The sequence below is a fragment of the Amblyraja radiata genome, chromosome 19, assembly GCF_010909765.2.
Source record: "Amblyraja radiata isolate CabotCenter1 chromosome 19, sAmbRad1.1.pri, whole genome shotgun sequence".
Lineage (NCBI taxonomy): Eukaryota > Metazoa > Chordata > Chondrichthyes > Rajiformes > Rajidae > Amblyraja > Amblyraja radiata.
This window is the reverse complement of record NC_045974.1, coordinates 41,858,666-41,875,611: the sequence shown is the minus strand read 5'-3', so window position 1 is coordinate 41,875,611 and position 16,946 is coordinate 41,858,666. Positions and strand designations below refer to the sequence as shown.

At 45.3% G+C, this 16,946-nt stretch overlaps 1 protein-coding gene across 2 annotated transcripts in view; it reads left to right on the top strand.

Moving 5' to 3' along the window:
• Window positions 1-16,946, top strand: part of met (MET proto-oncogene, receptor tyrosine kinase) — a 185,057-nt gene that overhangs the window by 46,319 nt on the left and 121,792 nt on the right. For both annotated transcript variants that reach the window (XM_033038324.1, XM_033038323.1), the window contains exon 2: window positions 5,323-6,543. In XM_033038324.1, the coding sequence (XP_032894215.1) occupies window positions 5,326-6,543 (1,218 nt within the window). In that variant the 5' untranslated portion in view covers window positions 5,323-5,325. The remainder of the gene's footprint in view (window positions 1-5,322; window positions 6,544-16,946) is intronic.

The window sequence follows — 16,946 nt, the reverse complement described above, 5'->3', positions numbered from 1 at the left end:
TTTCAAAGCAAGCACAAAATGATGCAAGCCATAAAACGCTGGAGGAACTGGCAGCATCTCTGGAGAGAAGGAATGGGTGATGTTTTGGTTCGAGTCCCTTCTTCCAACAGAAAATGCTGCAATATGCACTGTATATATAGAAAACAGGCACATTTTTTTTCTAATCCAATATCAAGGCTTAAGAATTAATTTTAAATGTTAAAACCAAATTAAACAAGTAAAAGCAAACCTTTGTTCTCTGTTTCTCCAAGCAAGGAATCCCCATTGATATGTGTTGAAGGAACTGCAGATGGTTGTTTAAACCGAAGATAGGCACAAAATAATGGAGTAACTCAGTGGGTCAGACAGCATTTCTGGAGAGAAGGAATGGGTGGCTTTTTGGGTTGAGACCCTTCTTCAAACTGAGAGTCAGGGGGAAGGGACATGAGAGATACAGATGATGAGGTAGAGAGATATAGAACACATGAATGAAAGATGTGCAAAAAAGTAAAGGAAACATGTTAGCTGTTTGTTGGCTGAGAACAAAAAGATGGTGGGTGGAGAGAGAGGGAGTGCAGGGGTTACTTGGAGGTAGAGAAATCAATATTCATACCCCTGGGTAATAAGCTGCCCAAGCGAAATATGAGATGCTGTTCCAATCCATATGGTATCTATGATCCTATTTCATGGGATTGCAGATCCTGGCTTCCTCAACATAACGATGGTGAATTCCATCCAAACATGGCTCCACTGCTAGACTCTACTTGGAATCCACCAACACAGTAGAGTGACTGTTGAACCATATCTTCCGTTCAGCTGGTCCTGGCACTGATGAATGTTGGGATGAATGAGCCCAGCATTCTTGCTGCAGGATTAGGGAATGTGTTGGAAGGAACTGCAGATGCTTGTTTTACACCGAAGGTAAAGACAAAATGTTGGAGTAACTCAGCGGGACAGGCAGCATCTCTGGAGGGAAGGAATGACGTTTCGTGTCAAAATCCTTCTTCAGATTGAAGTGTGAAGACCCGAAATGTCACCCATTCCTTCTCTTCAGATTTCCACAGTGGCACAGCTGGTAGAGCTGCTGTTTCACTGTGCAAGAGGCGCAGGTTCGCTCCTCACCTCAGGTGCTGTCTGTATACAGTTTGCCATTTCTCATTGTGACCATAGGTTTCCTCTGGATGCTCCTGTTTCCTCCCACATCTGAAAGATGTGTGACTTTGTAGGTTAATTTTCCTCTGTAAATTGTCCCTTTTTTGGGGGAATGTATAAGAAAGTGGGATGGTGTGAATGGGTGGACGATGGTCGGTGTGGACCGAAGGGCCTGTTCCCTTGTTTCTCTAAATGAAACTAAACATAACTTGGGAATAATACCCGACCTATTGCCATTGGTGAACTCTGCTTGAAATATATCCCAAAAAGTGAGAAACTCTTCAAATTAAGATGAGAAAATTAGAATCATATTTTTTTCAATTACATTTCTTTCCCCATATTTAATCACCTTCCGTTCCACGTATTCAAGAGAGAGTTGGATTTAGCTCTTAGGGTTAACGGAATCAAGAGAAATGGGGAGAAAGCAGGAATGGCGTAGTGATTTTGGATGATCAGCCATGATCATATTGAATGAATGGCAGTGCTGGCTCGAAGGGCCGAATGGCCTACTTCTGCACCTATTTTCTATGTTTCGATGTATTCCACAGCTTCTGATTCTAAATTGAATATGACTGCATGTAGCTGGTTATCCTGTGATACCAACCTTATGTGTCATGCTAATATGAGCAGAAACAAAGGTTTCAAACTGGGCATTAAACCTAACCCTTTCCTTCTACTCCCAGTGGGAATTGCTGAATAACAATAGGTTGTTTCTTCCTCTTTCCCCCCATTCAAGAACCCTAACATTTGCCTTCATGCCTTCCTTGAGATCTAGCCACTTATCTGGGATTGCTGTTCTCAATCTACAGATTGCCTATAAGTGCAATAAATTAATCAGCTAGACCAGCAATAAATTACTACTAGACACAAGGAACTGCAGTAGCTGGTTTACAGAAAAAAACACAAAGTGCTGGAGTATTTCAGCGGTGTCAGTCAGCATGTTGTTTAAGAAGGAACTGCAGATGTTGGAAAATCGAAGGTAGACAAAAGTGCTGGAGAAACTCAGCAGGTGCAGCAGCATCTATGGAGCAAAGGAAATAGGCAACGTTTCGGGCCGAAACCCTTCTTCAGTCAGTCAGCATCTCTGGAAGTCATGGATAGGTGATATTTCGGGTTGGTACCCTTCTTCAGTCTAATTGTGGTGGGGGTGGGGTGGGGGGGGAGAAACCTGAAAAAGGAGGCGGAGGTGGGACTAGGAGGGGTGGGGGGGGGGGGGGAGTGGGGGGAGTGGGGGGGGGGGGGGTAAGGCAGTTGGGTGGACAAGGCCAGAGGTGGAAAGAAGGCAAAAGGCTGTAAGATGAGAAGGAAAGAGGAGTAAAGTGTAAAGCTAGGATATAGGCGGAAGGGGAAAGAAGGGGGAGGCAGGTGCAGAAATTGGTGATCACCCAGGTGGGTCACAGGGGGGGAGAAATAAAGTGTTAATGACAGGGCTGCCAACATTGGGTGAGAGTTGGGAGTGAGAAATTTGCGAGAGACCAAGCCCGAGGGAGCATCGCGACCGGGGGTGGGGGGGGGGGGGGGGGGGGGGGGGGGGTGTGGGTGGGGGGGGGGGGGTGGAGGGTGTCCTCTCCCATTGGTATGGAACATTTGCATTTTTCAGCTTGAAATTGTGCAATATGGTGCATACTGTAGCGAGTCTTATAACTGACACTTGAATGCAATATATATGCTTTAAATTGGATTGGAGCGTTTTTGAAAGGGGGGTGACTGTGCGATCACTGATCACTGGCCTTGGGGGTACCCGGTGAGGGAGTGGAGCAACTGAGTGGGGAGAGGGTGTGGAAGAAGAGTAGGAACTTTTTGAAATTTGATGAATTAAAATCATGTTTTAGTGCACTGTAGAACTATGATTTCAATGTTTTTTGTATGAAGTATTTTTAAGCGGTAACTTTTTAAGGGGTAACCTTATCCACACAAAGGGTGATGGGTGTATGGAACAAGCTGCCAGAGGAGATAGTTGAGGCAGGGACCATCCCAACATTTAAGAAAAAGTTAGACTGATACATGGATAGGACAGGTTTGGAGGGATATTGACCAAAAGCAGGTGGCGTAGCTGGGACATGTTGGCAGGTGTGGGCAAGTTGCACCAAAGGGCCTGTTTTCACACTGTATCACTCTATGACTACATTATACCTCCACCATGCATGAATGCTTCAAAATCAAGTGATCGAGTTTTATTGCCATATGCTCAAGCATAGAAACATAGAAAATAGGTGCAGGAATAGGCCATCGGCACTTCGAGCCAGCACTGCCATTCAATATGATCATGGCTATTCATCTAAAATCAGTACCTCTTTCCTGTTTTTTCCCCATATCCCTTGATGTCGTTAGCCCCAAGAACTAAATGTAACTCTCTCTTGAAAACATCCAGTGAATTGGCCTGCACTGCCTTCTGTGGCAGAGAATTCCACAGATTCACAACTCTCTACGTGAAGAAAGTTTGTCCTCATCTCAGTCCTAACTGGCCCCCCCTTTATTCTTAAACTGTGACCCATGGTTCTGAACGCCCCCAACATCGGGAACATTTTTCCTGCAGTTACAGTAAGTGAAAATCTAGCAGGCAAGCAGGATGCTTTCTCCAACCACCCCCATTTGAAGTCCACTATCTTCCACCGTTTCTACCCAGTGCTTGGTACTTACTTCCAGCAGCCACTGGTTGTCCTCCAGGATGCACCGAGCCGCAGCCTGATCCATGCCGGTCACCTGGGCGAATTCGACACAGAGACTTTCTCTCTCCCCCCCCCCCCCCCTCTCTTCCGCTCTCTCTCCTCTCAACCCCCCTCTCTCACTCTCCCCCTCTATCTCTTCCCTCCCCCTCTCTTTCCCCTCTCTCTCCCCTGTCTCCCCCTCTCACTCTCTCCCCTTCCCTCTCTTCTCTCTCCCCTCCTCTCTCTCTCCCCCCTCTCTTCCCCCCTCTCTTTCCCCGCTCTCTCCCCTCTCTTTCCCCCCTCTCTCCCTCCCACCTTACTCTTCCCCCTCTCTCTTGTCCCCTCTCTCCTCTGTCTCCCCCTCTCCCTCTCTTTCCCCTCTCTCTCTCCCCCTCTCTTTCTTCTCTCTCTCCCCCTCTTCTCTCCCCCCTCTCTCTCCTCTCTCTCCCCCTCGCTTCCCCCAACCTCTTTCTCCCTCCCTCTCTATCTCCCCCTCTCTCTCCCTCTCCACACACTCTCCGCTCTCTCTTTCCCCTCTCTCTCTGTCTCTCCTCTCACCTCTCTCTCTTCCCCTCTCTCTCCTCCTCTCTTCCCCATTTCTCCCTCCTACCTCACTCTTCCCTTTGCCCTCTCTCCCCTCTCTTTCTCCTCTGTCTCTATCTCTTTTTCTTTGCCCCCCTATCTCTCTCTTTCCCCCGTTTCTCTCTTTCCCCCCTCTCCCCCTCTTCCCCCTCTCTCTTTTACCACCCCTCTCTCTTCCCCTTCTCTCTCCCTTTCTCTCCTACCCTCTCCTCCCTCTCCACCCCCTCTCTCTCTTCTCTCTTTCTTCCCTCTCACCCCTCTCTCACTCCCCCTCTCCCCCCACACTCTCCCCCCTCTCTCTCCCCACCTCTCTCTCCCCTCTCTCTCCCCCCCTCTCCCTCTTCTCTCTCTCCATTCACTTCCCCCCCCCTGTCACTCCCCTCTCACTCCCCCCCCTCTCTCTCTCCCCCCACTGTCTCCCTGCCTCTTCCCCTCTCCCTCTCTCTCCACCTCCCTTTGAGAGTCTGTCTCTTCGGCACAGAGACTCTCGCGGCAGCGGCAGCGGCAGCGGCGCAACGCCTCCGACGCCCGGGACTTGCACTGTCCGGAGCGCTCCATGGCCGGAGCTGCAGCGAGCGACACGCCGGCCCCGGCAAACACTCGTCCGTCCCGGCTCCCCGCATCTGTTCCGGCCGCTGGTTCTGCTCCCATCCCTCCCGCAGCCCCTGCTCTCCAACACCCGCGGACCATGCAGTTTATCCGAGTTTTGAAATTTTCGTTGATCACAAAATTTCTCACTACTGAGCTTGAGAAATTTCTGATGAGCGTGAGGGCGTGAGAGTTTGCTTGAGGGCGTGAGTCTCACGCTCAAAGCGTGAGAGTTGGCAGCCCTGTAATGATCAATCATAAGTGTGGCCTCATGCGATAAAAATATATAAGCAACATGTTCTGTAAGTTGCAGTTTGCTCTCCGTCATCAGTTGTCAAACGCCCTGTATTAAACGATGTTCTTTGCCTTCCAGCTAATGACACATTCTGCAATGAGACGTCCAACTAGCACTTGGCGTCTCTGGATGCTCCTGGGAAGCTTGGTGCAGCCCAGCGGTGCAGATTGCGAAGCAGCAAAGAAGGATGTGGAGTTGGACATGAACATGCATTACAACTTTTCAAGCTTTCATGCGGAAACTGACATCCAGAACTTGGTCCACCACAACCAGCGCATTTATGTTGGGGCAACAAATAAGATCTACGTCCTGAATAGTAACCTAGAAAAGCTCTTTGAGTTCAAAACGGGCCCCGTACTGGAGTCCGTGAATTGTTCGCCATGTGCAAACTGTGAGGAAAGGGAAGACCACTCGGAATCTGTGTGGAGTAACAACACCAACATGGTCTTGCTTGTTGAAACATTCTATGGAGATCATCTTATTAGTTGTGGCAGCGTGAGAGGTGGAGTCTGTTTCCTACACAATCTCCAGGAAGATGCTCCTGACAACTTTTCAAGCAATGCCAAGTGTATGTATTCATTGTCCAACAACAACCGTGGCATGTGTCCCGACTGCATTGCCAGCCCCCTGGGGACAAAGATATTGATGACAAAGAGTGATGGATTTGTGAAACTATATATCGGTGCAACGCTGAGTTCTGCAATTCAACCAATACCGTTACCTTCAGTATCCATAAAGAGGTTGAAGGAATCCGAAGATAGCTTTCAGTTTGTCTCTGAACATTCGTACATGGATGTTATTCCACAATTCAGGGATGCCTATCCAATTAAGTATCTTTATGCTTTTGAAAGTGGGGACTATGTGTACTTTTTAACAGTGCAACGTGAAAGTTTGCACTCCCAGTCATTTCACACCAGAATTATTCGGCTATGCACCTCTGATCCTTACTTGAACTCGTATGTTGAAATGCCACTCGAATGTATTGTCAGTGAAAAAAGAAGGAAGAGGTCCTCTGATATTGAAGTGTTCAACATCATTCAGGCAGCATACGCAGCCAAACCAGGCGCCGATCTTGCCAAACAGTTGGGGATTTCTATTGAAGAGGATGTACTCTTTGCAGTATTTGTGCAAAGTAAACCAGAGTCTTTGGAACCTGCCAACAGATCAACTGTCTGTGCATTTTCAGTGGAATCCATCAATCGATTCTTTGAGATATTCATCGACAAATGCCAGAGAGAAAGCCTTCCAAAAGGTCTTCACCATTTTCACGGTGGTGCCGATAGATACTGCGTCAATAAAGTAAGCCGATTAGAGTTGTATTTAAGTCATTGTATTGTAAATGAGAACTCTAGGCGGCCACGGTGGTGCAGCGATAGAGTTGCTGGCTTTCAACCCCGGAGACCCGGGTTCGATACTGACCACGGGTACTGCCTGTCATTCTCCCCGTGACCGCGTGGGTTTTCTCCGGGATCTTCGGTTTCCTCCTACACTCCAAAGACGTACAGGTTTGTAGGTTAATTGGCTTGGTGTATGGGTAAAGTGCCCTTAGTGCGTGTAGGATGGTGTTAATGCGCGGGGATCGCTGGTCGGTGGGGACCCGGTTGGCCGAAGGGCCTGTTTCCGCACTGTATCTCTAAACTAAATGAAAGAAAACTGATTTATGAAGCACTAAAGACATATTGTCCTGCTATTACATTTCAAATGCGGGCAGGTCACCAATCGTGTCTCTAGTGATGACAAAATTAGCAATTCAAAATGGGTTTTAGGTGCATTAAACAAGATGAATTTTTGATATCAATTTGATCACTGTAACAGATGAGTCGCCTTTTTTCCACTCATTATGAATGGAAAGAGAGATGAAAGGCTCTCAGTGATGTCATTGTGTGAATGCCTAAAGCACTTTTATCAATTTCCTTTCTCTACTTTGTGTAACAGTGTCATTGACTCGTTTACTTTAAACTAATGAACACCTCATTTGAAGAGAATACTTGCAACATTTAAAAACATGTTATGGGGTGAGAAGACTTTTGTTCTTTAAAACCAATTTTGCATTTATTAATAATGTGTGCAATATTACAAAAGACCATTGGAATAAGGGGTATGCCATATTCCACAATGTTTTAACACATGTTCTATTGATTTCTTCTTCCTGACTAATAACCAATTCATTGCTCTCAGCAAATGAAAGCAATCCCATCACTATCACCTTCTCAGGCAATCTATTCCAAATATTCACTGTTTCAACACCCATCTCTTTTTTACATTCTGGGCAATGCCCTTTAGTTTAGTTTAGCTTAGAGATACAGCGCAGAAACAGGCCCCATCGGCCCACCGTGTCCCCACCGACCAGCGATCCCCACACACACACTAGGGACAATTTTACATTTACACCAAGCTAATTAACCTACAAACCTGTACGTCTTTGGAGTGTGGGTGGAAACTGGAGATCTCGGAGAAAACCCACGCAGGACACGGGGAGAACGTACAAACTCTGTACAGACAACACCCGGAATCAGGATCGAACCTGGGTCTCTGGCTAAGCCACCCTATTCTCTTGAGAAATTCTTTCACAATGAGTTCAGGTACCACAGTGTTCATGACTGGCTTCAACATCATCTGGCCGCATCCTTGATGCACATGATGCACTCATGCATTGAGGCTTCTGTGCATATACAGTGATATCAATCAGTGCACGGTACAATTGTTGTAACATTTGTGATTGAACGGCATGTATGAAAGCACTCGGCCACAGAAACTCACCTTATATGAAGGCCGAGCACCGATAATGTTTAATTGATCCTTAAGTTCCTGCTATGCAGATAAACATATTGATCCTCACAGTGCTAGTGCCAGGCGGCAGGGTGGCGCAGCGGTAGAGTTGCTGCCTTACAGCGCCAGAGACCCGGGTTTGATCCTGACCACGGGTGCTGTCCGTACGGAGTTTGTACGTTCTCCACGTGACCCGCGTGGGTTTTCTCCAAGATCTTCGGTTTCCTCCCACACTCCAAAGACGTGCAGGTTTGTAGGTTAATTGGCTTGGTATAAATGTAAAATAATGTTCCTAGTGGGCGTAGGACAGTGTTAATGTGCGGGGATCGCTGGTCGGTGCAGACGCGGTGGGCTGAAGGGCCTGTTTCCGCGCTGTATCTCTCAACTAAACTGAACTAAACTGAAGCTGGGGTGAATACTGATCTCATGAATTGTGTATATGGAGTTGTCCTACTTTCCATGCAGCTGGTGGTCTTACTCCAGGTGCTGCAGTTACCATGCACATTCCAAAGACATAGGTTGGCGGAGCATAGAAACTAGAAGAGCACAGCACAGAGACAGGCTTTTCAGCTCACAATATCCATGCCAAGCATGATGCAAAGATCAAATCTCATCTCCCTGCATGTCCACGTGCCTATCCCAAGACCTCGTAAATTAGGGGGTCTTTGTATTGTATCTGCCTCCACCATCACCCCCGGCAGCGTGTTGCGGGCACTTACCACCCTATATGTAAAATAATTTCCCCTGCACATCTCATTCAAACTTTTCCCCCTCCCTGAAGCCCTTCAGTATTTGATATTTCCACCCTGGGGAAAATGGTTCTGACTGTCTACCCTATCTATGCCTCTCATCATTTCATTTACTTCTATAGGCCTCCCCTCAACCTCCAGCATTATTGGATAGAGACATCTCTATCCAAGTCTATCCAACCTCTCCTTGCGTGATAGCCCCTAATCCATTCTGGAAAACCTCCTCTGCATCCTTTCGAAAGCCTCCACATTCTTCCTGTATCTGTCAAACCTACATGAAATGCTTCAAATGCAGCCTTACCCAATGTCTTATACAGCTGCATCATGACTTCCTGCTTGCATTCAATGCACTGATGAATGAAGGCAAGCACACCCTATCACTTCTTTTCCACCCTATCTAAATGTGTTGCCACTTTCAGGGAGTTTTGGACTTGGATTATTCTGTATATCAATGCTGTTAATGGTTTTGCCATAGAGACCTATATTTTTCCCTTACATTTGACCTCCCAAAGTGCAAACCCCACACCTGCTCGGATTAAACTCCATCTGCCATTTCCCCACCCATTTCTGTGGCTGATCTACAGGTATATCTCCTTGTGTATACTTTGACGGCCTTTCTCACAGTCCGTCACCCCAACATTCTCGGCGGATTCTACAAACTTACTAACCAACTCGTCTACACTTGTGCCCAATATATATATATATATATATATGTTATGTTACAGTTGTCCAAGATGTTGGTGAAGATGCATTTAGAGTATTGTGTTCAGTTTTGGTCAACCTGCTAGAGGAAGGATGCTGTTAAGATGGAAAGAGTGCAGAGAAGATTTATGAGGATGTTGCCAGGACTTGAGGCCCTGAGCTATGGAGAGAGACTGGGCCGGTTAGGACTTTATTCCTTGGAGCACAGGAAGCTGAGGGGTGATTTTATAGACGTGTATAAGAACATGAGGGGAATAGATAGGCTGAGTGCAGAGATTGGGTGAGTGCAGAGAGGAGGGGAATCAAGAAGCTGGAGACGTAGATTTAAGGTGAAGCAGGAAATATTTAATAAGAACCTGAGTGGCATCTTTTTCACATGGAGGATGGTGGGTATGTAGATTAAGCTGCCAGAAGATGTGTTGCGGCAAGTACTATAACAATGATGAAAATGGGGGAAAAGTACTCATTCAGTACCTCGCTTAAGGGCCTGTCCCACATGGCCGTCATTTGTACATCACAAAATCCTGCGACGCCGAGCGCGGCCGCGCCTCACTGCCTATGTCATCACGCACAATGCGCGCATCACGACACGCGCGTTGTGCGTCGTGATGCGTAAATGATGTCGCGTAAATTACGCGCAAATGACGGCCAAGTGGGACAGGTCCTTTACATCCCATAATTCCATGTGCAAATTCCTTCTTTTGGTCCTTGGTTCTAACTCCTGTTTTTAATGTAGGTGTAAAAAGCATTGTGTTTTTCCTTAATCCAACGGCTTTTGACCCATCTAATCTCCCACGAGCTCCTTCCTCCTGGCTTTATATTCTTCAAAGACCCTGCCTGATTTCATCTTCTTGCATATGCTTCCTTTTACTTTTTGACCACATTCACAACCTCTTTGGTCATCCACGATATGTCGGTCCTGAACTTTGATCAACTGGTCACGGTGATGATGGGGCGGTCACGTTGGCAGAGCGATAGAGATGCTGCTTTACAACTAATGCAGCGCCGGAGATCCGGGTTCGATCCTGACTGCGGGTGCTGTCTGTACGGAGTTTGTACATTCTCCCCGTGATCTGTGAGAGTTTTCTCCGAGATCTTCGGTTGCTTCCCACATTCCAAAGACGTACAGGTTTGTAGGTTAATTGGCTTGGTAAATGTAAAAAAAAATTGTCCCTAGTGGGAGTAGGATAGTGTTAATGTGCGGGGATCGCTGGTCGGCGCGGACGCGGTGGGCCGAAGGGCTTGTTTCCGTGCTGTATATCTAAACTAAACTAAACTGGTGGTTAAACAACTTCCATATGTCGGATATGTACTTAGTGAATATCAACTGCTCCCAGTTTACTCCCCCAAGCTCTTGCCCAATAATGTATCATTTTGTGCACATCCTGCAAGGTCCAGACTTGTCACTATTCAAATCTATCCTGCCTCCTCATGTTGTCTTACAATCACACACGCAGATTGAAAGATTTCCTTGGAATAAATAGCTATGAAGAAGTTACTGAAGTTACAGAAATAGCTACTGATGAACAGTTAGCATTATTTTGCGGGAAGTCTTTGAGGAATCTGCCTGCTAAACATAGAGAAAACTTCAATGCAGTCATTTGCCTCAGCGCCATGTTTTGACTTGCAGACCTGTCCGCTGCTCAGACTAGCAGTGTCTTCTGTCCCGACAGCTTCCAAGAGGGTGAACCTGTTTTAGCGGTACATCGGGTCTCCTGTACTCCAGGCTTCCTTCCCTTCCTCATCGTTACCCACCTTCCCTCTTCCGGTAATTTCGGTGTAACAATCTCGCTGTAGGTCCTGTCCAGGAAACTCCTTTTCCCGGATGATCCTGAGGTCATCCAGTTGCCTCTCCAGTTCCCTAACACGGTCTTTCAGGAGCTGATCCTGGACACACTTTCCCCAGTTGTAGCAGCCAGAGGCACCAGCAGCTCCCACATCCTGCAAGCATCACACTGACTCAGCTTGCCTGTCATTTCTTCACCGCGTCTCACACTCTCCAACTTTTGGCGTCATGTTTTTTGTTTACTATCCTGTCCTGCATCTTACGTATACTACACTAATCTGTGGCTAAAGCGAAGGAACTGGGAAAGCTATTACAGAAGTAAGCATCATATCATCTGCCCGCTGCTTGACCATATTAAAATATATATATTTCTGGAACTCAAACAGATCATGGATATTAAATGCAGAAAATGGACGTGTCTTTTTTTAAAAGTATTGATTAAAACCCTTTAAATTTCTTGAAGGAACATCATGCGAACATTGAATTCATTAGTTCTGTGAGTGTATCCATACCTCTTTGTTTAATTACACAAATTGACATGGCAAATTGATTTCTGCCTGTGAAGGCACTTACATTGTGATAGACTGTGTCCCTCATGAGGTGATATTAGTGTCTGGTAATGGTCAACATTGATTTGTTTTGACTATGATTGCACAAGTGAAGCAAAATCCACAAGTATTGTGCAAGGAAAAATTCAGACCTTTAACTGAGAACATTTCAAAGCAATTTGAAAACAACAATTTGAAATCAACTTACTTTCCACCAGACCGTATCATGACTTTGTGTAAGCATTAATGTTAGCAGGCTGAATCTAATCTCAACGCACAGTAAGTCAGTAACTCTACAGGTGCACTGTTGTATAGAGACAGGGGCCCGGGTTCAATCCTGACTACGGGTGCTGTCTGTACTGAGTTTGTACGTTCTCCCCGTGACCGCGTGGGTTTCCTCCGGGTGCTCCGGTTTCCTCCCTCATTCCAACGACGTGCAGATTTGTGGGTTAAATGGCCTCTGTAAATTGTCTCTCGCGTGTAGGATAGAACTAGTGTATCGAGATTGTTGGTCGGTGTGGACTTGGTGGCCCGAAGGGATTGTTCCCACACTGTATCTGTAAACTAAACGAAGCACAGGATATGAAAATTGGATTAAATTTCTACCACAAAAGATGGTTATTCAGCGCCATAGCAAAATTAGAATATATTCTATTGGATGACTATAAGTTCACCATGTTTCTCTTTCTGTGAATACTGCCTACATTGGAGTGATCTTCACCTGTTTTTATTTCCAATGTCAGCTTGCCTGCAGTATGTTTCAGTATGACAGCTATATTTCATGATTCTTGTATTAGCAGGCAAATAGAATTCATTATGCAATCTTTTTTAATTCCATCTGCACCCAAAGCACAAGCTTTGAATAGCATTTCAACCATTTGTTTTTCAAAGTGATAATGATAAGTGAATTGTTATTCAAATAGCAAATAACGGGTGCACAATCTGTGCGGTGACAGGAAGAGGAGATTGCTTTGAAGGATAAAACCTTCATTTGGCTGGCTATCCTTTGTGTGGGTGGTTGTTAATGATCCCTGTTCAATTAACTTCTCGCATTGTTTGGTCAACTTCCTTTTGATCCCCAAAGTTACATCGCTGTAGATATCACCCCAAGTCCACTATGTGTCAAATTCTGAATGTTTACATGTAACATGTGCAGAATATGGTAGCACACTAATGGGCCTGTCCCACTTAGGCAACTCTTTAGGCGACTGCCAGGGACTAGTTTAAATGGATTTCACCTACGACACTTGGTGACAACCTACGACAGTACCTACCACAACCTACCACAGCAAAAATTGTCGCCACTGTCGCCGAACATTTTTCCACACTGTCACCCAAAAAGTGGCCGAAATGGGACAGGCCCATAAGGAATGTCAATGAATAGAAAGACCTGGGGGTGCAAGTCCAGAGTTGACTGATAGTGGCAAATCAGTTTAATAGGGTGATGAGGAAGTCATATGGAATTTTTGCCTTAATAGTTCAGGGCAGTCTAAAGAAGGGTCGCGACCCGAAACGTTCTGTCCAGGGATGCTGCTTGTCCCGCTGAGTTACTCCAACATTTTGTGTCGATCTTCCATAGAATATAAGAGTTGGATGGTTGTGTCTGCAACTTTACAATGTCGAAATTGGTTAGGCCACACATAGAATATTGTGTGTAGTTCTAGTCTCCACACGACAGGAAGCATGTTATTGTATTGAAGAGAGTGCAGAGGAGATTCACCAGAATGATGTCTGGATTTGAGGACTTTAGTTATGAGGAGAAATTAGATAGGCTGGGCTTGTTTTCCATGGAATAAACGAGGCTGTGGGATGATCTGTCAGAGGTATATAACATTATGAGAGGCATGGATTAGGTAGATAGTCAAAATATTTGCCCGTGGTGGAGGGGATGGCATAGGTTTCAATTGAGAGGAAGAAGGGGATTTGAGGGGAATGCATTTTACACAGAGAGTGTCTGAGATCTGGAATGTGCTGCAAAGAAGGTGGTGGAATCTGAAACAATTATTACATTTAAGAAACATTTGGTCAGGCACAAATTGGAAAGGATTTGAGTATAGGAGCAGGGAGGTTCCACTGCAGTTGTACAGGGTCTTGGTGAGACCACACCTGGAGTATTGCGTACAGTTTTGGTCTCCTAATCTGAGGAAAGACATTCTTGCCATAGAGGGAGTACAGAGAAGGTTCACCAGACTGATTCCTGGGATGGCGGGACTTTCATATGAAGAAAGACTGGATTGTACTCGCTAGAATTTAGAAGATTGAGGGGGGATCTTATAGAAACTTACAAAATTCTTAAGGGGTTGGACAGGCTAGATGCAGAAAGATTATTCCCGATGTTGGGGAAGTCCAGAACTAGGGGTCACAGTTTAAGGATAAGAGGGAAGTCTTTTAGGACCGAGATGAGAAAATCATTTTTTACACAGAGAGTGGTGAATCTGTGGAATTCTCTGCCGCAGAAGGTAGTTGAGGCCAGTTCATTGGCTATATTTAAGAGGGAGTTAGATGTGGCCCTTGTGGCTAAAGGGATCAGGGGGTATGGAGAGAAGGCAGGGATGGGATACTGAGTTGGATGATCACCCATGATCATATCGAATGGCGGTGCAGGCTCGAAGGGCCGAATGGCCTACTCCTGCACCTATTTTCTATGTTTCTATGTTTCTAAGACATTGAAGAATTTGGTCTCAATGCAGGAAAATGGAGCTACTATAGATGGGCAAGACCGTTGTCATGGGCACGTTGGGCCAAAGGACCTGCTTCTGTGCAGTTGCAATTACCATGACTCTTTGATTCTCATTGACATCTCCTGTCGATACAAATTGCACAAATGCCCTCAATTTCCACGTAGTTAGAAGGCAAAATTTTCAAATACTGATTAGACAAACAGTAAACTGTAGTTTATTTGAACCAAATGATGATCATCAAAGTCTTGTGTGTGTAACGATGTGTGTAACAAGATGAATGCTACATTGTGTTTTACATTAATATAACGTTTAACATAGAAACATAGAAAATAGGTGCAGGAGTAGGCCTGCACCGCCATTCATTGTGATCATGGCTGATCATCCACAATCAGGAACCCGCGCCTGCCTTCTCCCCGTATACCCTGATTCCGCTAGCCCTGAGAGCTCCATCTAACTCTCTTTTAAATCCATCCAGTGAATTTGGCCTCTGCTGCTCTCTGTGGCAGGGAATTCCACAAATTCACAACTCTCTGGGTGAAAAAGTTTGTTCTCATCTCAGTTTTAAATGGCCTCCCCTTTATTCTTAGACTGTGGCCCCTGGTTCTGGAAAAATTGGGAAATAATTTCCTGAATTTAGCTTGTCCAGTCCTTTTATAATATTATGCATTTCTATAAGATCCCCTCTCATCTTTCTAAATTCCAGTGAATACAAGCACAGTTTTCCAATCTTTCCTCATATGACAGTCCCGCCATCCCGGGGATTAACCTCGGGAACCTACGTTGCACTCCCTCTTCTTCTTATCGAGTCCACACACAAGATTAGAAGTTGTTCAGCCAGAGCTGAACACACGTCTCGGCATCTGCACAATGGTGTCTGTCTTGTCGCTTCTTGTGCTTCTTGTGCGTGGTGGTGGAAAGATTAGTGAAAACAAGGGCCGCGACGTGAACGCTCTTTCTTTGACCCCACTGCACTCCCTCAATAGTAAGGATGTCCTTCCTCAAATTAAGAGACCAAAACTGCACACAATGCTCCAGGTGTGGTCTCACCAGGGCCCTGCACAACTGCAGAAGGACCTCTTTACTCCTATACTCAAATCCTCTCGTTATGAAGGCCAACATGCCATTAGCTTTCTTCACTGCCTGCTGTACTTGCATGTTTACTTTCAATTTGTACCTGCATGTTTACTTTGACTTTCAGTTAAACTGCATGTTTACTAACGTAAGTTTTATATACGCTGAGGTTAAAGTCACTGTATTGTGTGGCTAAAAGAAATGTTACGAACAGTCTTTCAGCTTCAACCCTTCTATAGGAGCTTATTAAATCATTCATCAATTCTATTTTTTTTTTAAATTAAAACTGTCTTATTAATATGGAACAAGGATGATTGAGTTAGTATTAAGGCTATAAATTCAACTCGTAAAGATTGTTTTAAGGGGAGGAATCAATGTTCCTGCTCTCCCACATGCACTAAGCCATGCATTTGGTGTTAATGCCAGACTCCACTTGAATGTAGCAATGGTACATTAGCAACCGGGAAAGGAAAGGAAAAGGAGTAGCCAATGATGCATGTTGCAACAAATTTACCACTGCAGTTATGTGGTTATTGGCCTGTTTTACATAGCATCATAATGAATGTGGCTATGAAAGACATTGTAGTCTACGGCTGTGCTGAGCAACATGAAGTGGCTTGTAGCCTCAGCTCAAGGTCGAAGTCAAAATTATTTCATGTTCAGAATTGCCTCCAAGCTGAAATAGACATTGTTAGGCAGATTTGATTTCACAAAGAATTTTAAAGTACCTTTCAGCATGTTATTATTTTATGTTTGTCTAGTTTTTCTGTATCTGCTTGTAGTTTCAATGTCAAGAACTAATTCGTCACATTATACAAATTAATCACAGTTCAAAACACAAACCACTTGATCCACAAACTAAACAGATGAATTACATGCAGGTCACTGGGCCTCAAAATATGTGACTATGGACGGCACAGTGACATAGCGGGAGAGCGAGGTCATAGCTACTGCCTTACAGTGTCAGAGACCTAGATCTCATTATGGGTGCTGTCTGTACAGAGTTTGTACCTTCTCCCCGTGACCTGCGTGGGTTTTTCTCCGAGATCTTTAGTTTCCTCCCACACTCCAAAGACGTACAGGTTTGTAGGTTAATTGACTTAGAATAGGAGTAAAATTGTCCCTAGTGTGTGTAGGGTAGTGTTAATGTGTCAGGGATCGCTGGTTGGTGTGGACTCGTTGGGCTGGAGGGCCTGTTTCCACACTGTATCTCTAAACTAAACTAAACCCATTTTTTCCATTGTGCAGCTCCACCAAAGTAGAGCAATGTCATTTTTTTTTAGTTTAGTTTAGTTTTGAGATACACCGCGGAAACAGGCCCTTCGGCCCACCGGGACTGCGCCAACCCCAGCGATCTCCGCATATTAACACTATCCTACATCCACTAGGGACAATT